The 24,791-nt window shown below is 39.0% G+C and overlaps 1 protein-coding gene across 1 annotated transcript in view; it reads right to left on the bottom strand.

Moving 5' to 3' along the window:
• Nucleotides 1-24,791, bottom strand: part of Sacm1l (SAC1 like phosphatidylinositide phosphatase) — a 65,422-nt gene that overhangs the window by 12,491 nt on the left and 28,140 nt on the right. Inside the window, exons 6-13 of the mRNA XM_052186867.1 lie at nt 21,396-21,455; nt 19,594-19,627; nt 13,557-13,658; nt 10,905-10,990; nt 9,852-9,938; nt 9,356-9,424; nt 6,250-6,329; nt 2,076-2,174 (exon numbers count right to left, since the gene is read on the bottom strand). Of these exons, the coding sequence (XP_052042827.1) occupies nt 2,076-2,174; nt 6,250-6,329; nt 9,356-9,424; nt 9,852-9,938; nt 10,905-10,990; nt 13,557-13,658; nt 19,594-19,627; nt 21,396-21,455 (617 nt within the window). The remainder of the gene's footprint in view (nt 1-2,075; nt 2,175-6,249; nt 6,330-9,355; nt 9,425-9,851; nt 9,939-10,904; nt 10,991-13,556; nt 13,659-19,593; nt 19,628-21,395; nt 21,456-24,791) is intronic.

Below are 24,791 nucleotides of genomic sequence, written 5' to 3' on the forward strand. Positions count from 1 at the left end.
CTTTACATAATGTCCTTGCAGTGTAAGTGAAGCTGGCTCCAGCCTGGGAACACACATGTGCATGTGTGAGTGTGAGGACACACAATGTCACTAGTACCCATACAGGAGGTTTATAAACATTACTAAACAGAAACATCTATTGGGAAGTATTATTATCAGTACTTCACAAACGGAGAGACAACCATTTAAGGATGTCCATCAGGCCCCTAGATGACATGGCTAATTAGGAATGATCTGAGACACTGTTAGAACTGAGAAGACAGATTCCATCCACTACCTCAAAAGCCACTGGAAAAGAAATACTGTCTTGAGAGATCACCAAATCCCTCTAGTAAATGTTCCAGCCTATCTGAAGAGCATGGTGAGCAATGGTGAGAGAGGCTCTGGAGTCCAATCTCCCTCTTAGACTCTTTTTTGTTGTTTTGAAATAAACATTGCAGGGTATTTGATCACACTATGAAACCCAAGATTGTATGTACAGAGCCATATTTGGGAGTCATATCTCAAGGTAGGAACTTGACTTTGGTCAAGGACAATCCCTGGCTACAGGCAGGAATAGACATAATAGGGAAGTAGGTTAAGGCAGGAATTTTTATCCTAGGGTGGAGAAGCTCAGTGAAGGTTAAGCTCATTGTTCCTCCAGGTCTAGGAATTCCTGAATTAAGCAGGTGACCCACCCAGCTGCCTGAGACAAGAACCTCCAGGAGAAGCTAGACAACTTCCACCTGAACTCAGCCCGGAGTCTGGGGGGAAGTGTTTGCCCAAACTGTTAAAAGGTCTGACCGCCATTAAAGTTTCGGCCTTGATCAGTAAAATATTGTCCTGGCCCTTCTTTCTTTCGCCCCTTCCCCATCTACCCCTCAGCTTCTGTTCCAGCAACCCAGTTCGTAAAAGCTGCAGGCAGCTATGGAATACAACAATTGTATACTGGAAAAACCTGTCTCTAGTTGTGGTGTGGCTCAGCCCGACTACAAACTTTTTATCCCAGAGCTTTCCATTTATTGTAAGAGTAAATAAAGTCAATCACAGGTCAAGAGATAGAGCAAGCAACCAGTTGACAGGGAATATGAAAACACCATAGAGAGTGGGAGGAAGTCAGGAGGTAGGATAGAGAGACGCACAGGAAGTAGAAAGGAAGGACATTCAGTATGAAGGGTTTTTAAGACAGTGTGGAAAAGAATGAGCTTTTGCCCTCTGAGATGCCAGTTGAGTAGATAGGTCTATCTATCACCCTTCAATAGCTGTGCTCATGACAGACTGTCACAGGAAAAAATTAAACTATAGTTGATAGCTATGTATATTAACATATTCTTAAAACCAAACAAATGCTCAAAGAGATAATTGAAATTTAAAAGTACATTTGGTACATTGTATACAAAAAGTATATGTGGTTAGAACTTTCACAAAGGTAAAACAATATGATAGATTGGTGTATAGATTGTTTTGGCTTTAAAATAAGTAAGACCAATACATGTACAGGAAACAATAAACCTGTGAACCAATACATTAAATTATGTAGCAAATATTCCAAAAGCATCACATTGATCTTCAAATCTTTTGCTTCACTAATCCTACATTTAAGAGTTTTTTCCTAGGTAAAATTTTAAAACAAATAAAAAGATAAACACATATTCATCCAGATAGAACCACTTGCAGCACTCTTTCAGAGATAAGGAAAGAACCCAGACACTCTTATGTGATAGGAAGCATCTATTTAAAGTTATGTTGTGACCTAACAGGCTGCAAAGAGGACACTGAAAATTGGCATTACAAAGGCTCCTAATGGAATGCTGTGATAAAATGAAAGACCACTAAAAACAAAATAGTAATAAACCAAGTGCAATTATGTAAAAAAATTTGAAAAATACTACAAATAGTCCTGACATCAGCCCATTTATAAAAATCAATCAACCACACTCTTCCATTACAAAAAATTAAAATGATAAAACAGCATATATAAGCACTGACAACCCAGTGAAACAGCTTCACAAATCTGCTAAATTATATATAATTAGTAAGACTGACCTATACATCTCTCTCTCCCCTTACTGCTCTAAAGAAGTAATATGGCTTACCTTAATTCATCCTGCATTTCTGCTACTTGATCCAATAAAATACTCAGTCGATCCCATCTCATATTTTTGCACTCCTTATGGAAGTCAAAGGCAATATATCTACCAAAAAAAAAAACCCAAAAATCATACTCAGAAACTGACGAGACCATTCAATTTTCTTCTAATAATAACACCCCTATAATGTGATTTTTCTATATTAGAGCATGCATAATGCTTAGGAATATAGAGCCTCTTTCATTTTGGGCTTACTACCACCAGCATTACTGGCACGTGTGCGTGCGCGCATACACACACACACACACACACACACACCCTCCCATGCTCATATATGGTAGAGGACATATTAATTAAATTAAAAGATAAAATGTATTATGTAATTCTAGAGGCCTGTAGTTAAAAGTAGAGAAACACAGCAAATGTGAGTGAAGCAGATATGTTGCAAAGTACTGAGATATACTTGTCAAGAGAGGGTACAATCCAACCAAATAACATATATTTTTATCCCTGTATGCAAACCATGTGGTTTCTTCTCACCATTTTCCAGATCAGTATGTTCAAAGTATTGAAACTCAGCTCAGCCCATGGTGGATTAGGCTGGATATCTCTGGTGTACTAGGGGTTGTAAGAAGTTCAGGGAAGCAAGACAGTCCCTGTAGTGTTAGCTACTGCCCAACTCAACCACCCCTAGACACCCCCAAAATCACATTCCTTTACCAACAATACATATGTATGTGCAGACAAAATTTTGTCAATCTTTACAGTTACCTAATATTTAAGAAGTACAATTTTTTTGTACTTTTTTTTCTATATTCTATGTTTACATTCCAAATGATTTTTCCTTTCCTGGTTCCCCCCTCCCCATAAGTTCCGTAAGCCCTCTTCCCTCCACCCATTCGCCTACCAACCCCCTCCTACTTCTCTGTCCTGGTGCTCCCCTACAATGCTGGAACAAGCCTTTTCAGGATCTGGGACCTCTCCTTCCTTCTTCTTGGGAGTCATTTGATATGTGAATTGTATCTTGGGTATTCAGAGTTTCTGAGTTAATATCCACTTATCAGCGACTGTATTCCATGAGTGTTCTTTTGTGACTGGGATACCTCACTTAGGATGATATTTTCCAGATCCAACCTAAGAATTTCGTGAATTCATTGTTTTTAATTGCTGAGTAGTATTCCATTGTATAAATATACCACATTTTCTGTATCCATTCCTCTATTGAGGGACATTGGGGTTCTTTCCAGCTTCTGGCTATTATAAATAAGACTGCTATGAACATAGTGGAGCACGTGTCCTTACTGCATGCTGGGGAATCCTCTGGGTATATGCCCATGAGTGGTATGGCAGGGTCTTCCGGAAGTGTCATGCCCAGTTTTCTGAGAAACAGTCAGACTGATTTCCAGAGTGGTTGTACCAACTTGCATTCCCACCAGCAGTGGAGGAGTGTTCCTCTTTCTCCACATCCTTGCCAACACCTACTGTCTCCTGAGTTTTTAATCTTAGCCATTCTAACTGGTGTAAGGTGAAATCTCAGGGTTGTTTTGATTTGCATTTCCCTAATGACTAGTGATGTTGAACATTTCTTAAGGTGCTTCTCAGCCATTCGAAGTTCTTCAGGTGAAAATTCTTTGTTTAGCTCTGTACCCCATTTTTTAATAGGGTTATAGGGCTCTCTGGCGTCTAGCTTCTTGAGTTCTTTGTATATATTGGATATTAGCCCTCTGTCGGATATAGGGTTGGTAAAGATCCTTTCCCAATTTGTTGGTTGCCATTTTGTCTGCTTGACAGTGTCCTTTGCCTTACAGAAACTTTGTAATTTTATGAAGTCCCATCTGTCAATTCTTGATCTTAGAGCATAAGCTATTGGTGTTCTGTTGAGGAACTTTTCCCCTGTGCCCATGTATTCAAAGGTCTTCCCCAGTTTCTTTTCCATTAGTTTCAGTGTGTCTGGTTTTATGTGGAGGTCCTTGATCCACTTGGAGTTGAGCTTTGTACAAGGAGATAAGAATGGATCAATTCTCATTCTTCTGCAAGCTGACCTCCAGTTAAGCCAGCACCATTTGTTGAAAAGGCTATCTTTTTTCCACTGGATATTTTCAGCTCCTTTGTCAAAGATCAAGTGACCATAGGTGTGTGTGTTCATTTCTAAGTCTTCAATCCTATTCCACTGATCTATCTGCCTGTCATTGTACCAATACCATGCAGTTTTTAACACTATTGCTCTGTAGTACTGTTTGAGGTCCGGAACACTGATTCCCCCGGAAGTTCTTTTACTGTTGAGAACAGTTTCAGCTATCCTGGTTTTTTTGTTATTCCAGATGAATCTGAGAATTGCTCTTTCTAACTCTATGAAGAACTGAGTTGGGATTTTGATGGGGATTGCATTGAATCTGTAGATTGCTTTTGGTAAGATGGCCATTTTTACTATATTAATCCTGCCAATCCACGAGCATGGAAGACTTTTCCATTTTCTGAGTTCTGAGTTTCTGAAGTTCTTCTCATACAGATCTTTCACTTGTTTGGTTAGAGTCACCCCAAAATACTTTATATTGTTTGTGGCTATTGTGAAGGGTGTCATCTCCCTAATTTCTTTCTCAGCCTGCTTATCCTTTGCATATAGGAAGGCTACTGATTTGCTTGAGTTGATTTTATAACCAGCCACTTTGCTGAAGTTGTTTATCAGCTGTAGAAGTTCTCTGGTGGAGTTTTTTGGGTCGCTTAAGTATACTATCATATCATCTGCATAGTGATAGTTTGACTTCTTCCTTTCCAATTTGTACCCCTTTGACCACTTTATGTTTTCTAATTGCTCTAGCTAGAACTTCAAGTACTATATTAAAAAGATGGAGAGAGGGGGCAGCCTTGTCTAGTCCCTGATTTTAGTGGGATTGCTTCAAGTTTCTCTCCATTTAGTTTGATGTTGGCTACAGGTTTGCTATATATTGCTTTTGCTATGTTTGGGTATGGGCCTTGAATTCAAGAAGTACAATTCTAAAGCTAGGTTATATCTAAATGTGACAGTGTCCTACCATTCCCTTGAGAGGGGGAAAAAATCATTAGCCAGGCCCTGACCGTCAATGGAGAAGACTGGCTACACCAAGTATGGCATATTCCCCAACATCCTGCTCAGGGATCACATTGAACAGGAGGCCTGGAAGGAAAGGACTGTACTCCCATCTGAGGAGTGAAAATGCAGACAAAGCATCCATTGCTGTGTAACTCCCTTGCTTTACCCTCACAGTATAGGGTTCTAGCATGAAACAGACTCTACCACCTCAATGGTTCTTAAGAGAGAACCACAACTCCCAGAAATTAGCACAGAAAATACATGTGGGCCAGTGACAGGATGCAAGGAAGGAATCTTAAAAGGCAACCTAGGTAAAAGTAGCACTATAAGTTATTTTAGTACTGTGATTAGAATATCAGCTGTAGTCTTGGTTTCAACAGACCATCACACAGAGTATCTAAAATCTCTGCCTTGTGACTTACTGGACAGGCAAAGATAATACTCCAGATAAGGGTACTACAAAAACTAAACTGACCCAACTCATGCAGTGGTAAAGACCACATCAAGTTAAAAACTGAAATTCATGAGGCCGAAGAGATGGTGCAACAGTTAAGAGCATTGGATGCTTTTCTAGAAGACCCAGGTCTGATTACCAATACATATATGGCAGCTAACAACCATTTGTAACTCCCTTTCCAGGGAGTATAAAACATTCATACACATAAAAGTTTAAAAATCTCAAAAACAAAAACCTAGATTCATGACCTAATAGGCCATTGCTCTACAAAACGTTGGTGAGATTTTAACCAGGAACCAAACACAAAATTACTCTGTCAAATAGATTGTATTAAAGAAAATTATGCTTTTATCTGGCACGAGAAATATGCAAAGGCTGAGGACTAGAGCAATGGCTCAGCAGTCACAAGCCCTTGCTGGCCTTCCAGATGACCCATGTTCAATAACCAGCATCTGTATTGGCTTGCTTACATCTAGCCTCCATGAGCACTACACACACACACACACACACACACACACACACAAGCACACAAGCATGCACGCATGCACTTTTTTTAGATGAAAGTTGAAATATAATAGCATACTCTTTATATTCATACATATATAAGTGCACATGTGCCTTAAAAGGATCTACAATAGACATCCATGAGATACCTGATCATTCCACTTCCCAAGGATGACACCATGTTTGCAAATGTTTGCTCAAGTGGTTTCTCTGATCCCTTATGGTTCACCTGTAAAAAATTTAAAACAGCATGACTTTCTATTTAGATAGTGATACTAAGGAGATAACAAGGATACTCTAAGCTTTCATTCTGGCACAGAAAGAGCAGAAAAAAAGAAGAAATTATCTGAAACAACTTTATAGGTTCTATGGAAATGCAATCAAAGTTTACAGCAACCAGTAAAAAGTCTATCAAGAAAAGGCCACCTTCCAACCACAGAATTCTGTCCTTTCTCCTCCACTATGAAGGGAGACGAGTTTTGTGGGAAGCACTAGCAATCTTGTTTTTAGCTCCCTTTGTCAACCAGGAGAAGCAGACCAGAGCTGATGTACACAAAACTGTACATACATGAACGACTAAATTATCTGTGTTGTGTAACTGAATGAGGGTCAAAAAATATTGGACTGTCTGTAAAAGCTACAACTGCATGATTAGCCAGTGAATACCTGGGGCAAGAGATTCATTCTGGATAGAGACATAGAACACCTAAAGTCCAGCAAAGTGATGCTCTTTAGAAAATAGGGACATTCAAAATCAGCAGTATATATGAAAGAATTCAGAAAGCTACTTCCATACTCAGGCAAGAAAAATGTCCAGAAAAATCCTAATACTGCAGACATCACTGCCCACTGGTCTTCAGCTTTGAAACACATCTGGCTGGCAGGCAAATGATGGCTGTCTTAGAACAGAGTCAGTTTGCAAAGAAGACATGTTGTTATTGTGTTCTTTTATGTTTTCTCAATTCCTAAAATTCAATGAAATCTGGAAAAACATTAGCTGAACATACTCAAAGAGAGTCTTCAGTGAGCATATATGTTGAGGAAGATCTTTGCAAAGGAGTCTGGGAAAGAATTCACAATCAAACGATCTCTATGATCTTTAAAAACCTAAAAACCAAAACAACAAAACCAACTGCAACCAGTTCTGGAAAGAAACCTGACCCCAGTGACAAAGAAACAGGTTAAAAAAATGGATTATCCAATATACCAGAATTTAAGAAATAAAACAAACAGCGATAAAAGGGAATTCCATTACTGCAAATGTATACATTAAAAACAGAAACAAAAAGCTAGCCAGGTGTGGTACAACATGCTTTGAATTCTAGCCCTCAGGAGATAGAAGCAGGCAGATCTGAGTTCAAGGAAGATGTGGGTTCAATTTCCAGCACCCACATAATGGCTCCCAACCACCTATACGGTCCCAGGGGATCTGATGATAGCTTCTAGCTTCTATGGGCAACAGGCACACATAGGTGACATACTTATACAGATGAAAATAAAAATAAATAATTAAAAATAAAGAAGAAAAAGAAAGCTTCAAATCAATAACCTAACTTTACACATGAAGGAGCTATAAAAACAAAGTAATTCCAAAGGTAGCAGAAAAAAAAGGAATGATACGGATTAGAACAGAAATAAAACAAACAGAAAACTAACAGGAGACAACTGAACAAACACTGACTCCTGAAAAGATGAATAACCTAGACAACAAGCTCCGCTACAATGAACAAGAAAAAAAAGGGGCAAGATTCAAATGACTAAAGCCAATAATGATAATGAGGGCACTGCTAATAACTTTTAGAAATATAAAAAAAAATTATAAGAGGATATTATAGACATTCATGTACAACTTAGATTTAAACAAAATTTTAAAGACAAAACAAAAAAAATCAATTTACTAAAATTGAACCTTGAAGAAATAGAGAACTGGAATAGAAAGCTGGATTTGGGGGCTGTCTGTGACTCAGACTCTGTGGCCTGCCTCTGGATCCCTTTTCCCTTGCAGCCTTCTCTGGCCTCAGTGGAAGAGGGTGCCCTTAGTCCTGCTGTGACCTAATGTGCCAGGGCAGGTTGTACAGGGTATTTGTGTGGGGGTTACCGGAGGCTTCCCTTCTCTAAGGAGAGCAAGGTATGGTGGAGGGGGGTATGAGGGTGAGACTGGGAGGAGAGGAGGGGCTGCAATGAGGATATAAAGTGAATAAATAAATAAATTAGTGAATGAAAAGAATAAAGTTAGATTTGGTGGCTCACACATGTAATTCTAGCATTGGGAAGCTGGGTCAGAAGGAACACTAAGAGATCAAGGGCAGCTTGAGCTAACAGTGAAAACTTGCCCCAACCTCTCCAACTTCCCCAATCTCTCCAGTCCACAAAAGGAAAATCTAAACAGACCAGTAAGGAGGAGGGAGACTGACCCAGGGTTAAAGAAAAGCCCAGACCAGCCGGCTTCACCAATCAACTTAACTAACCGAGTTTAAGGATTTAATAAGAATTAGTACCACTTTTCTTTAAACTGCATTATCCTCTTTAACTCATTTATAATAACCAAAAGATAGAAATAAGCAAATGTCTGTTAATTCATGAATAGATAAAAAAGTCTTACATGCCTACAATAAAATATTAACTCAGTCTTTAAAGATAAACATGGATGAATCTTTAAAATGTTATACTAAATGAAACGAGTAAAACACAAAGGACATTCTGTACGATTCTACATGTATAAGAAACATGAAAATAGACAAATGAGAAGGACTGGAGAGTAAAGTAAAAGGAACCAGGAGGAGCTAGGGGAAGATGGGAGAGACTGTTCACTAGGATCACAGTTTCTATCTGGTATGATAAAAAGTTATAAAATCATTAATTTAAAATTCATTTTCCTGTTAATTAAGAATTTTTTAGGGGCTGGAGAGATGGCTCAGCACTTAAGAGCACTGACTGCTCTCGAAGGTCCTGAGTTCAAATCCCAGCAACCACATGGTGGCTCACAACCATCCATAATGAGATCTGATGCCCTCTTCCAGTGTGTCTGAAGGCAGCTACAGTGTACTTACATATAATAATAAATAAATCTTTGGGCTGGAGCAAGTGAGGCCAGAGTGAGAAGAGGTCCTGAGTTCAATTCCCAACAACTACCTGATAGCTCACAACCATCTGTATGGCTACAGTGTACTCATATACATAAAATACATAAATAAATCTTTAAAAAAAAAAGAATTTTTAATTTTGTTGCTTACCCCCCAAAACATTCAAACTTACCAGATTAATTATTACTTGCTTTCCATAAATAATTACTTGTGAATCAAAATGCCTTTGGAAACCATCCATCTAGAAAAGAGAAAAAGTATATAGCTTATTAAACTATTTATTATTATCATTTACCTTTTTTCAAAAAAAGAAAAAAACACACCTCCTTAATCATCTCATTTCTATGCTCAAGAAAATGTCAGGATAGGGACCATACTTTCTGGATGTTGAAAACACCATAGGTAAGTAGCTGTTACAGCCACTGTAATAGTTTTTGACAGACACACTCCATTCTACAATTTCACTGAGATCTCCCACATGCCCATCTGTCATGCTACTCAGTGAGTCTTCATTCTAGTACTTTTAACAAATTCCTAAAGCAGTTTGTCCTACAGCCCAGGAGAAGGGCTTTGAAGATGTTGAATTCTGACTTGTGGGGAACAAATATACATTCTAAAAGCAACCTAAGTTCTATTTTAACCAGTGAAAAATTCAGGAAGATACATACGTGATTTGCTACTTTGTTGATCTGTGGGCGTGGTTTGTACTTTAGATTTGGCCTTTGTGACCAGAAAACAGGTATTGATCCTCGAGTCTGAAAGAAAAGAAAGAAATGTGAAAAGATACATAACTAGTTTTTTCAACCTAATTACTGAAAGTAGAACACATATTAACAGTTTTGCAAAGAAAAACAATCTAGCAGCTACAGGACAACATAGAGACCGTCCCTCAATACATACACACACACACACACACACACACACACACACACACACATTTTATGGAAAAGGACTTAAAAAGCACTTTCCCTTCCAAGTGTTATACACATGGCAATTGTATAACAGAAAGTTCTGTGTATTCCTTAGTTCTAAACAAATATTTATCTACCAGTAAAAAATTAATAAGTTATATATATTATATAGTTTGGCAATATGAAAAAAATAGAAAATTGCTTTACTCATTCTCAAAGGAATGTCTTTATGATTATCTGGATTTGCTTAGCCACTGACACTCTGGAGTAGGAAATACTGCACAACTTCACCAGGGGCAACAGGTGAGCAGGACGGGATAAGGCAGCAGGTAAAGCCAAGTGTACACTGTCAGCTTGTTCCATCATCATCACCCTAGGTAGTCTGAAGGCTTACGCTGCTGAACTGCTTAAGTCTCATACACTTGACACTTCCTTCCCCATAAGACAATGGCAGTCTAGTAACCAAGCCTTTTATTAGCTGAACTTTTCCACACTGTACATGGAGTTAGTACTTAAGAAGAAGAAAGCAGTCTTCCTGGCAGTAAATATGTGTAACCCTCGCTTGGGGAGATGGAAGCACAAGAGTCAGGGGTTCAAAGTCATATAACCAATTATAGCACGTTTAAGGTCATCCAGTACTACATGGGACCCTGTTTCAAAACATCTGGAGAGGAGGAAGAGAAGGAGGATGAAGAGAAGAAGAAAAAAAGGAAAAGGAAAAAGCAAGGGGAATGAGAACATTTCGACAAGACAGAAAATGAAAATCAAGTAGAAAAGGCCACCTGATGACCTTCAGACAAATACACTTGCCTGCACAAATGAGGCCCTGTTCCCACTGTAGTGCACAATCTGTTCTGTTTCTACAAAGTTAGCTGCGTGGCCTTCAGAATCAATTCCTAATATTTGGTACAAAAGAAATATATATAAAAAGTCATTAACTCAAGATAACATAAGAATTATCAACTAAGTTCACATTAATAAGTACTTATAAAAGTTCAAACAAATGATTAGTACATTATCAGAAAACTAAAAGAAGCTCAAGTAGGCTTAAAGACTAGTCAAGAATTATTTATATAAACATAAAGCTCGTTGATATTTTTCTTACTATAAATAACCTCAAAAGCACTCCCTTTTGAAGAAAAGAAAGTCAAGCATGCTTAAAAAACCTATTTTAAAAAGTTAAAACTATCATTTTTTGTGATTATACTTTATATTAACATAATTCTAAATGAAAACGTGGCTCACTGCATCAATAGTACTTAGTTGTAATGCAGAGGACCTCTAGAAGATATTTAAATATCAGAAAAAAATTAGGTATGATCCTAAACACCCATGATCATGAGCATGTCCACAAAACCTAGTTTGAAAAGCAATTTAATGTAATTACCAGAGACTGGTTAGGCATTTTTGGTACCTGAAGTATTTCCTTACTAGCTTGTTTAATTTATTGTTGCTAAGCAAAAGCAATTTTCAAGGTAGCCCTGACCCAGATTTCCAAATTACCAGAAAGAAATCAAATTTGTAACTCCCCAATATTTAAAACATCCTTTTTTCTCTGATATATTTCCCAAAGAAAGCATTTGAGTTATTCTTATCAGTATATCTGAAACTATGCATTATTCTGAAGATAGATAATCAGAAGGAAGCAAATCCCCTGAGCTACACTGGCAATGGTGTCACTTCTCAGTGTTAATTTACTTTCAGAAGCACGAGGTTACATTTGCTTTTCTGTGGTGTTCTGAATGAGAAGTGCTCCCCAAAGGCTATTAGGGAGTAGCACTACTTGAGGGAGAGTAGGTCTGACCTTGCTGGAGTAGGTATGGACTCAGAGAAAGTATGTCACCTGAGGAGAGGGGAAGAGGAGCTTTGGGGTTTCAAAAGCTCACGCCAGTCCCAGTGTCTCTCTTTACCTGTTGCCTGTCAGTTTGGATGTAGAACTCTCAGCTACTTCTCCAGTACTACGTCTGACTGCATGCCACCATGATGTAATAGACTAAACCTTTGAAACTGTAAGCAAACCCCAATTAAATGTTTTCTTTAAGAATTGCTGTGGTGGCCGGGCGGTGGTCACGCATGCCTGTAATCCCAGCACTCTGGGAGGCAGAGGCAGGCGAATTTCTGAGTTTGAGGCCAGCCTGGTCTACAAGAGTGAGTTCTAGGACAGCTGGGGCTACACAGAGAAACCCTGTCTTGGAAAAAAAAAAAAAAAAAAAAAAAAAAGAATTGCTGTGGTCATGGTGTCTCTTCATAGCAATAGAACACTAAGAAACCTTCCATAATTCTCATTAAGGAACAAGGTTCTTGTCATCAGTTATTTTAAAAATAGAAAGAAGTAGAAGAAAGAGGAAGATTCATTATGAAAAAAGCTTCCAAAGTATATTAATTTTTTAAAAGAAACCAAGATGTAGGAAAACACATATAAAATATAACCCCTGTCTATATAAAAGGAAGAAAACATACCTGTGCTAATATAAAAAGCTATAGAGTTATATAAATAGGAAACTAACAGAGTAAGAACCAAGCAGAAAGCTGGGTAGAAATGGTGAATGTCTTTCCTAGCATTTTCTCAGGAGACAGAGACAGATAGAGCTCTGTGAATTTGGGAGCAACCTTGTTTACAAATTGAGTTCCAGGACAGTCAAAAGCTACACACAGAAGCCCTGTCTTGAAAGAAAAAAACAAAAATAAAAAACAAAACAACAACAAAACCCTAAGAACCAAGCAGATTAAATTGAAATTTTCTATCAGTTTAAATATAAAAATTCATATTTAAAATATGTATTCAATGCTTAACAATTCAAGAAACAGCAGTTAAGGAGATACTAACTCTAACTTGGCTGAGATCATTCTTAGTGGCTTTTTAATGGTGCTACAGCATCTGTAATAAGATTAATAAGATATTCTCTGTATAACATTCTGGGCTCAGAATCAGTCATTTGTTGAATAGGACTTTGTTCTGACACAGTGTGGTGGAAAGCAAAGTGACTGCTGGAGAATCTTCATGACCACAGTAACTCTAATACACATTCATAGTAGCTTGGTTTGAGCAAATCAGCATATTTTTAGTGCAGAGCCTATAGGACACTCAAAAAGTTAAAAAAAAAAATTACAAACTGACATGGTGAAGTAAATGGTTACCTTTATACATGCAATGAAACCAAGAATAGTAAGAGAAATACTATCTGGTATGAGTGTATATTACTGAATATCAGCATACTCTCAGACACCAAATAAACATGTAGCTGTTCTTACATAGTTAATGGCCCACAGACCATGTTAACATTTGCAAAGTAATTATAGTAGCTGGAGGAAGCACAGAAGACCTACTACTTACAGTGAGAGAGGATGTTAGCAGGGGCATCAAATAACACAAAATATAAATGGCTGCAGATAAGTTATTTAAGACAAGCATTAAACAATGGCAGATGTGGCCCAATCATGCTGACATGAAATGATTCTTACCTCTCACATAATAACGCACACCAGCTCTGAAACAACTCCTTCGGGAGATGAGAATCCAATCAAAATATTTTCCATTAATAGAACATGAGTGCATAGTGATAACTTAACTATATTAAGAAAAATGTAACAAATATTTCCAGAATCAATTCAAATTTAAGAGGGATGAATTGTCTTTAGGAGGAAAAAAAAAAAAAAAAAAAAGAACAGAATATGCAGGTCTTTCTGGCTCTTCACAACTATTTCCAAACCCTGAGGATCCTCGTTTCCAACTGTGAAACAACGGGTCAAGTCAGTTCTCCTACGCTGACATGTGGGCAGGGCTTTTAAAAAAAACATCTCAGGCATTTTCTATTTAATTTTCTCCTTTCCCTCATATCTTGAACTATTTTCTACAAGTATAAAACTAAGTATCAATGTTATTCCTGGGTTTCGACACCAAATGTTGGGTTCATAAAAAGAGAGAGAGGTTTAGAGAATGGTATAAGGCACTGTGGGGAAAGGGTGCCTAGGCAGGCCCATGCCCAGACACCCCTTCCCAAGTGGAGGTCGGCCATGACCATATGGAGAGAGGGGGCAGGGGAGGAGAGCCCAAGAGGGCAGAAAGGAGAGAGTGCCAAGATGCAAGAGTGATGAGAGAGAGGAGGGGCAAGCAGCCCCTTTTATGGTGGGCCATCTACCTGGCTGTTGCCAGGCAACTATGGGGTGGGGCATACCTGGCTGTGGCCAGGTAATTGTGGGGTGGAGCTTAGACAGAATCCTAACAATCAATGATATAACTAAAACCGTATTCTGAACAAAAACAAGGAATCTGGAAGAAATTAATCTTCAAATAAGAAATGGAAAACAGCCTGGGCGGTGATGGCGCGCGCCTATAATCCCAGCACTCTGGGAGGCAGAGGCAGGTGGATTTCTGAGTTCGAGGCCAGCCTGGTCTACTATAGAGTGAGTTCCAGGACAGCCAGGGCTACACAGAGAAACCCTGTCTCGAAAAAACCAAATCCAAAAAACCCAAAAAAACAAAAAAAAAAAAAAAAAAGAAAAAGAAATGGAAAACGGAATAGGAGCTAGTGGCATAGCTCGGCCCTGGGCTCAATCCTTTGCACTGCAAAAAGTAAAACCTTAAAAATTAAACAAAGGGGGAAAAACAAGCTATTGTAGTGAAAAATATGAAATATATCACATGTATAATTATACATGTATATGTAGATTTGCATGTATATGTATATGAAGATTTGCAGATCAAAATTAGTCTAGAAACAAATTAAAACTGCTTTTTCTCTGGAATGTAAAAAGTAAACCTAAAACTGGAAAAAAATTAATGTAAAATATGTAAGATGGTAGAGTGCTTTGTAGTGTGCATGAAGACCTGGGTCAGATCCCCATGATGATATAACCCACGTGTAGTGATGCACTCATGTGATCTCAACACGCAGAGGTATAAGGTTCAAGATTATTGTCAGAAGCAGAGTTCAAGGTCAGCCTGGGATTTCTCTAAACCTTTCTGTCAATACTAGTCACTGACTTGTACAATTAAAACTAATCAAAATGGTGGCTTTTAAGTCAAATCTATTTGATCAAAATGAAACCTCTGTACACAAGTGCATCTCAGAAGCATTCTGAGCTCTCTTCTGATTTTCACTGCCACTGAGAAGTGGTACTCAACTCCAGTCCTCTGCTTGGCTGTCATGCTTACCACTAAACAATGTATTTAGTCTGTTTGTATGAAAGGCATTACAGTGTAGGTATTCCTGTGACCTCTCATGCTCTATATGTTTCTGAGACTCATTCACTGCTGTAGTATTTAATTATCCTCTGCATGAGTATGTGTGTGTGTGTGTGTGTTGGGGGGAAGGGTTCTCTATTTGAGACAAAGTCTCACTACGATTCAGCTGCCTTCAAACGGTTAACCTTTTCCCTCTCTGTCTACATAGGGCTGAGAATACAAACATGCAACACAGCAGAAAGAATATACTACTTTATTCATCTGTTCTGCTGTTGACAGACATACAAGTTGGTTTGGTTACTTTTGGCTTAGGCTGCCATAACCAGAGTTTCAACATCTCTTTCTGTAAGCATGTAGACATGGATCAAATTATATCCACCATCTGATAATATGAAAAAATGTCAATGGACTTGAGAATTATTTTAGCTAACCCTCTTTACCAACTTGTGATATTATTGAGCTTATCCAGCTCATGGAAGCAGTAAGAAGACAAGTTTTATTGTTTCACAGGTCATATCATTTATCTTTGGCTCATTTGTTTAGGTTTGCCCTACTGTTGTATGCCATATGTAACATCTTTTTCTTAATATAATTTGATTCACTCATCATAAAACATAAGAAGAATCTGTGAGCCTGCCATCCGACTTCATAATACCACCAGGTCTTGATTTACCTATGTCTTTCCCTTTCTAGCCAGCTCAATTTATGTCTAGAAATAACAACTGTGAACAAGCTTGTGGCTACCATTCTACCATCTTTCCAGTATCTGTACCTATAACCCTTACCTAAAAAACAAAACAATGTTCTTTTGAGCTTTATGAAAATGACACTACATCCTTCTAAACCTGATCAAAAGCAACAACTCATTCCTCTTCAGAGTTGTATGTAATCTGAAAAGGACCAGACCACAAAACCGTAATTCTTCTATTCTGTGGGGCTCACTATTTTGTTATAACAGGCTGCTGTGAATGCATCAGAAATTCATGCAAGAAGTTTTCACAGATTCTGAGATCAATGGTAACTGCTGATGATCCATTCCTGCTGTCTGTCACAATCAACACACTGATGGCTCCTCAAGCTCCCAAGTTATTCTCCATTAAAAGTCATAGCACCAGAGAAGATTCCAGGGACATATTTCACCTACTTGCCCAGGATGACTATATTGAAACAAGGACGAAGATGAACAAATACATCAGCCTGCTCTTAGCTCAAACTGCAGAGAACATGACTGACTGACTTTGTGACTCACTTTCCTGATTACAAAACAAGTATGTTCTGTGTGTGTGCATACCAAACACACACCAAAATGAGGTAACTTCTGAAAATGAATGGATTCACCCAGGCCGCCAACCCTGCTCCCCAGGAGGCCCACTCCACAGCTTACAACACTGCTTCATATTTCACTGAAAATAAAAGGCCTATGCTCCTATGACACATTACCCACTGAACCCACAACTACACCAGAATTCCCTCTTTACTCCCGCAGTCATCAGGCTTACTCCAGTAGCCACATTTACCAGTCCCAACTTCTCTAAAACCTATCTTAGCAGAATTTGTTACTTTCCTCGTTTGGAGGAGGACGGAAACAGAGCATAACCTCTTTCCTGAGTAGTCATATTTAAGCACTAGCATGTCTCAGCAGCAGTCCCTGTTCCTGGAAACCCTGTCTTCACTCACTTCCAGGACACTGCTCACTTGCTTTCCCTTCCCCTCACTGGTCTATGCGGTATCTCCACAAAGCCTGGAGCGACTCCACAGTCTGCCCTTTTAATTCCCTCACTGTGGGTCAGCTTTAGAAGACCTTTATCCTGAGGCCTGCAGTACATGGTGCTAGCATTTTCTCACTATGCTGATGGTACATTCTCTTTCTCTGGGCTGATTTTCTATCTACATTTCTCCCTTTACTACTAGTTCATCTCATTTCATGGACTGAAATGCCACCATCTAAGGGCTGAGATGGCTCAGTGGATAAAGGACCAAGCCTGAGGACCCAAATTCAATCATTCCCTGGAACCCACAAGGTAGCAGGATGGACTCCTGAAAGCTGTCCTCTGAACTCCAAAAGTATAAACATGCACACAAAAACTAAACAGATGTTGGAAGGAAGGAAAAATGGAAGGAAGGAAGGCAGGCAGGCCATCTGCCCTGACCTCCTACAAATTCATACCTGAAGGCCAGAAAGTGACTCAAACGGATGAAGGTACTTGCTACCAAGCTAAACCACATGACCTACATGGTGGGAATAACAAACCAGGTGCCTAATGTTGTCCTCTGTACTCTATAGACACACCATCATGAATGTGCACTGTCATACACATACTCAATAAAAACAAAAAGAAAGAATGTCTCTAGTGTAAGCTCTTTCCTCACCTCCAGTTCTATTCATCTGGATCCTCCCTCGCATCTTCATTTGCCCATCTTCAGAAATGCTGAGCTTAACAAATAAATGATGCTCTGCTCTTTCCCTACTTCGGACTTCTCCATCTCAGTGGTCAGTTTCCTTCCACTTAACATGACAGAACCTCACAGTCACACCAATATCTTTCATAGTCCATATAATTAGCAAACCTAGAAAGCTCAGTTTTCCAAAGTTACCTACCTGTTAATACTGGCCTTCCTCTCACTGGCACGGCCTTGTCTCATGCGCTGTTCACATCTGGCCTACCGCTGTTACAGAGTGGTGCTGTCTTATTATGCCAGTCCTCTACAAAACTTCTACTCACATGTGAGGTAAAAGTTACAATCCTTCCATGGTCTACAGAGTCCTAAGTAATCTGAATTAAGTTCTTCATGAACACATCTCTCCCTGTCTACAGTACACTCCACTCAGATGTACTTGTTGATCTCTCTGTAAATATGAAACCTGGAAATAAATCCCTAGTTAACTACATTAAACAAAACTCCATTGTAAGCTTTAAACTCAACACTAAATAGGTAAGCCATTTATAAAGCAGTCTAGAAAACAAGCCTATGATCTTTTTGATTATTTGTCCATTTGTAATATCATTTTAAAAACAAAGTAGAAACAATTGGCCCAAATCCTTGAAAAACTACTTAAAACACATCTGTTCTTATTTTATTCTTAGGAGAACCTTTTAAAACTGGGTGGAGGGTAAGGTAGAAGTAAGACTGAAGATGTAGATATACTTGTCTAGCATGCAGAAGTCTTGTAATCCTAGCACTTGGGAGGTAGAGGCAGACGTTCAAAGTCATACTCAGCTACATAGTGAGTTTGGGGCCAGTCTGGGATACATGAGAGCTATATGAAAAGGGAGGGGAGAAGAGGGGAGATGGGAGGGGCAAGTGAGGAAGGAGAGGTGAAAGGAAGGAAGACAAAGAAGGGAAGGTGAAAGGAAGGAAGGGGAAGATAGGGAAGGGACGGAGAGGAAGGAGAGGAAAAGAAGATGAAAGGAGGAAAGGGAGGGGAAGGGGAGGAAAACGGGTAGAAAAGGGAAGGGGAAAGGAAGAGACATCTTAATAGGGGATTAAGACAACAGAATGAACAAGAGCTTTTACCCTGAGATTTTTCTGATTTTTTTCATTCCCTGTAACTGTGAAAAATATTTTCTCCAATACTTTTCTTTTTTTAAATTATATTCTTTTTTAATTCAATGTATTCTTTATTTACATTTCAAATGATTTCCCATTTTCTGGGGCCCCACTCCCCGCAAGTCCCATAAGCCCTCTTCCCTCCCCCTGTTCCTCCATCAACTCCTTCCCACTTCCCTGTTCTGGTATTCCCCTATACTGTTGCATTGAGTCTTTCCAGAATCAGGGGCCACTCCTCTGTTCTTTCTGGACATCATTTAATATGTAGATTATTTCTTGGGTAAATACTTTTCTTAATAATAAAAAAATCTGCAAAGAAGCAAAACAAACAAAACAAAAAAATATGCCAGGCAGTGGTGACAGATACCATTAATCACAGAATTTGGGAGGCAGGAGCAGGAGGATCTCTGTGAGTTTGAGGCCAGCCTGGTCTACAAAGTGAGTTCCAAGACAGCTAGGGCTTTTACACAGAAAAACCCTGTCTTGAAAACCCAAAAAATAAATAAATAGATACAGAGATAGACAGACAGACACAGATAAATGAATAAAACTTTTATGGTAGCATAACAAACAAACCTGACAGATCTATGCTAAGTTTTACATTTGTACAGTAACAGCAATATCTAATAAACTGAAATATTCATCCCACATCACATTTGAGACTCTGCATCTGTCCTAAAATGTAAACATTTTTAACATTTAAACATGTAAAATAAAACTTAAAGAGTATAGAAACTCAGGTGCTAAATTTTCAGATAAGGATACAGCCATGCAACACGGGAAGAGCAAACCGATGGACCTAAAGAGAAGATATACAATGTATTCAGAATCAACCCACCAACCAACCAACCATGTGCTAGTGGCACATGCCTTTATTCCTAACAATCAGGAGACAGACTTCTGTGAATCTGAGGCCAACTGGAATACATGGCTAGTTCCAGGACAGCCAATTCTACATAAAGAAACCCTGTCTCGAAAAACCAAACAAAGAAACAAATAAAAATTAGCACACTTAAATAATAAACCAGCAGCACCATGTAAGACAGATTTACACGCAGGCAATCATACACAAACAGTCATGCAGTGAGAATATATGTAACTTCTAATGCTAAGGAAATGTTAGTAGTGGTGCAGGTAAGAAGGCAGAGTAATCACTAGGGTTTAAATGGTCACAGATAAACATCAATAAAACTACATGAAGCATCTAAAGTCTTTGCCTATAACTCTATTTCTAGAAAACACCAACTATGCTAATGATTTCCAATCCTAACTACCAAAGGGGGGAGGGGGATGCATAGCAAAGGGCTGAAAACAAATCATTTCTACAAATCTACTGTCGATTTGTACATGCTCATACCTCTTTTGTACAACACAGGATAAAGGCTGGTAGTGAGTTAGAGTTTCCCCTGGCCTAAGGACTATGAATAGAAGCTGTGTTTGGCTGACTGATTAGAACTGCAGTTCTCTGGAGAGACTGGAATGTTGCAGGTCCAGAAGTTAGTTACCTTGTCTTAGGCTAGTCCTAGCCTCTAGAACAGACCAAATCTGTGTCAGAACTGACATTTTCTGTTCAACAGATTTTTTTTTTAAAAGTGGAATCTATTAACTTAGCAGATCACCAGCTTCCACTAATCTAAAAGCTAAGAATGTCGTCAGATAGCATCTTGGGCCTATAGAAAAGCTTCCTTGCTATTTTGCTGTAGCTCCCTCTTTGATGTACACACTAACATATTTTAAATGTCTTGATTTATGACTTTCACTATACTGCAAAACTATAAAAACTTCATGAAACTGCTTCCACATTGAGACATGGAATTTGAAGTAATCTAAATCTGTGTTTTCAAGCCATGCTCTAGCTATCTTAGAAAAAGCAACGGTTTACATTTAAGGCTTCTTTTTTTTTCCCCCGAGACAGGGTTTCTCTGTGTAGCCCTGGCTGTCCAGGAACTCACTCTGTAGACCAGGCTGGCCTCAAACTGGGAAATCCACCTGCCTCTGCCTCCCAAGTGCTGGGATTAAAGGCGTGTGGCACAAATGGGCCCAGCCCATTTAAGGATTCTTATTCTTAAGTATCATAGTTTGTACCTTAAGTGTCACTAAAAGGTTATGTTATAAAAGCTTGACAACTTAGCCAGACAAGCTCTTGGAACTTAGAAGGTACAGCCTAGTGGAAGGAAGGACAGGCATTAAAAGCTAGCCTTTATAGAGACACTGGTACCCTAGCCTATTGTCCTTTGCTGTCTGGTTACCATCAGGCAAGCAATTTGCTCCATCAATATTCTACCTGGGATGTTCTCTCAACTAAAGGCCCACAGGCAAAGGAGTCACCAGACAATGAACAGACATTCTGAAACCCCTGAGTCTAAACACTTCTCAGATATCTTGTCACAATAGAAGATTAGACTTCTACAGAGAACTATAAGAGACAGCAAAAGTATGATCAAGTGTGTGTGTTATAGTCAGATTAGTATTATTTACCCACTCCCTAGAGAGTAGTCAGTCATCTTATAGTACACATTCAAACATGTATTAAGACAAGGAAGCAGTATTGAATTGGAGTACATTACCTCTGGCTGAGCAGACAGTTCTCTGAGCAGATGCCCGTTCCATACAAACCGCTGATCTGCCTGAGAGAAGTTTTGAAACTTAATGAAATATCTCCAGCAACAGAAGTATTCAAAGATAGAAAAACTACACCCAACAATGCCTCCCCCTGGTGGCTAATACGATTTTCTCTGACATGTCCCAACAAAACACATCTCACTTCAAATCTGCTCCTTCTCTCCCCATTCCTATATGTATTGTAACTCGCAGAAACCCTGGGCATCCTCTCCTACCCTTCTAGGTAATCACTGGCCAAGAGCTAATCTTGTTCAGAGTCTGTGGTAGTTTGAATATGCTTGGCCCAAGGAGTGGCACTATTAGGAAGTGTGGCCTTTTTGGAGCAGGCATGGCCTTGTTAGAGGTAGTGTGCCACTGTGGGGGTGGGCTTTGAGACTCTCCTCCTAGCCACGGGGGACAATCTTCTCCTGGTTCCCTTTAATGTAGATCTCTCAGCTCCTCCAGCACCATGTCTGCCTGGATGACGCCATGTTTCCTTGATGATAATGGACTGAACCTCTGAACCTGTAAGCCAGTCCCAATTAAATGTTGTCCTTTATAAGAGTTGCCTTGGTCATGGCGTCTGTTCACAGCAATAGACCCTAAGAGTTGACACTCATTTCTTTGTCTCCACTATTGCCACCCAGGGAAAACACTTGACCCAGTATAGCTACTGCATAGCTATTTAGCCTCCATCTTGCCCACTCCTGCCTGTCCTCCTCAGAGGTAAAGGAATTCTACACATGTCCTTTCTGCTATCTGCTCAGTTCTTCAGTGACAGCCACCTCAGAGCCTTATCTTTGTGTGGTCTCCCTGGATATCAGGCAGCTGCTACTTAAAGGTCTGACCTCCCTCTGGCACTCTAGCAATTCATCACAAATATAGAGGTACCTGGGTTTATTCAGCTTAACAAATGGACTGAGTAGAGAGCACTGTGCTCAGCCACATTCCATAGGGAAGGACCTATAGGATAATGACTGGTGGAGTATCGTGTCTTTAGTGTGTGTTCCCAATTAGTTTGTACTACCCATACTTAATCATTATCATTGTATAACAGTATGATTATAGAACTAAATATTTTATAAGTCAGTGAAATGCAAACAGTAACTTGCTATTTCTAAAAAGTTGAATTATTTGGAATACAGCTTGATAGAAAGCATAGTGCTAAAACAAAATTACTGTTGAATTATAAGTGGAAGCAGTCAATAAAAACCCAGAGGATTCTGCCACATGGCTTTATAAGTATCAAACTCTTTAAGAAGCTGACATGAAAACCTTTAAGGATAAATAACAGTTGGAAAAATATAATCAAGGAACCAAAACAAAGACAAGTACTTAATTCTATGAAAAACTACTGACCACTCAATGTAAATTTTTTTTGTTGTCTGAAGATAAAGTTTTAAGTATCAGTTTTATTGCTCTCTATAAGTGGCATTTTTATTTAGCTTTAGAAAACAATCCCTAGCTGGATATAGCAGCACACACCTTTAACTCCAATACTCAGAAAGCAGAGGCAGGTGGATCTCTGTGAGCTTGAGGCCAGCCTGGTCTAGTAGTTGAGTTACAGGGCAGCCAGAGCTCTATAATGAGATCTTGTCCAAAAGAAAAACAAAAACATTTAAAAAAAAAATCCCTTTCTGTCACAGAAGAAATAGTGTGTAGCTCCTACAACTTAAGAGTACGGTTTTACTCCCTTGCAAAAGCCTCCCTCACCCATTATCATCTAACTGATAAGCCTCAACTCCAAGGTAACCTCCCTAGGTAGGGCTGACTCAGGCATTACCAGGCAGAGTCAGACTCTCCTTCCTACAGGATCCCACTAAGTTTTGACCCTTGTCTCCATGGCAGTCACCTCTGCTTGTGAATGCTTATACTATTACCTAAGTATACTGAAGGCTCTTCCCATAGCACAAGGGCTTCAGTTTTTCATTTTGGGTCCCCATTAAGTAGTACCTGCCTGGCATACAACAAGCAGGACAGACAGGAGAGAAGTTTGATAGACATGTAAGGAGGACAGCAATTGGTTTTAAAAAGTATCAGTCTCCTTTCTTTAAAAGCCCAGTTTCTTGATTATTTGGCTTATATCTAATGTAACATACAATTTTACTTGATTACAATGTAATATCTTAAATCTAAACAGCTAAAATACTAAATTAGAGAAATGCATCATTTTCACTAGTCAAAATGGTCCATGACTGGAAATGTTATACAGATAGCAACCTTTACAATTCTGTATGCCCCTAAATATGTCCATGATTTGTTAATTAAAGGAAAAAACATAAAGGTAGGACTAGGTCATGGCTCAGTGGTAGAATGCTTCACACCATGTATGAAGTCCTTGGTTTAAGCTCCAGCACCTCACATATATAATAAAATAATAACAGGTAATTAAAACTAAGTCAGCAAAAAGCCATGTCCCTAAACAGCAGAAACTCAGTTGAGGGCATTTAAAACCTAAGAGTAAAAGCACACTCATTTTAGCAAAAACTGTGGCACTAGCTTTGTAATCCCATTAGAAGGCGAGGTACAAGGATTCACAAGTCCAGGCTTTCTTGGACTACACAGTGAATTTAAGGCCAAGCTGGGGTGAGACCCTAACATGAGAGCATCGGAGCAGAACAGACCAAGAGTGAGAGTACACCAGAGCTGAGGTTGCAGGCCTGCACCTTCATACCAGGCCCAGAGTCTTAACTCAATAAACTGCTGTCTCTTCTACTAAAAAGCATCACGGTTGACAAGCCATTACCTATTAGAACACTGATTTTATTTTTATAAGCTTAATTATATTGCTAATAGTGGTGAACTAGGAGCAATGAAATCACAAATGTACATAACACAATTCTAGTTTGAAGACCTGACACCCGAGTTTACATTTAATAGCCTGGTAATACTTATGAAAAATTGCAAATTCTGGGGTTGGAATGTAGTTCTGTGGTAAAGTGCTTGCCTACTATGTACAGAGCCCTGTTCAGTCTCTAACACTGTATTATGTGTACATGCACATAGCATGCATACACACATTCTGAAAAATTTTCATCTAATCACCTGTGTGACTAGATTCTTGAGTATTTACCTCAATCTATCTCAATTTTGGCTGTGAGTATAGGGTGTAGGACCCTTGGTGAGGCCTGTGATAAGACATTTGACACATGGTATGTTTTGAAAGACACACATAAGATCCTAATACAGTCAAGAGTAATGGAAATCAAGACAGAGCTGGGAATACAGTTCAGTGGGAGAGTCTTGCCTAGCACATATGAGGCCCTGAATTTATCTCCAGGATTGGGACATAGGTGTTAGGAAAAAAATTATAAATATTATAGGTAAAAGAGACACAGACCTTTAAAAAGCAACTACAAATA

Source organism: Apodemus sylvaticus, chromosome 7, assembly GCF_947179515.1.
Source record: "Apodemus sylvaticus chromosome 7, mApoSyl1.1, whole genome shotgun sequence".
Taxonomy (NCBI): domain Eukaryota; kingdom Metazoa; phylum Chordata; class Mammalia; order Rodentia; family Muridae; genus Apodemus; species Apodemus sylvaticus.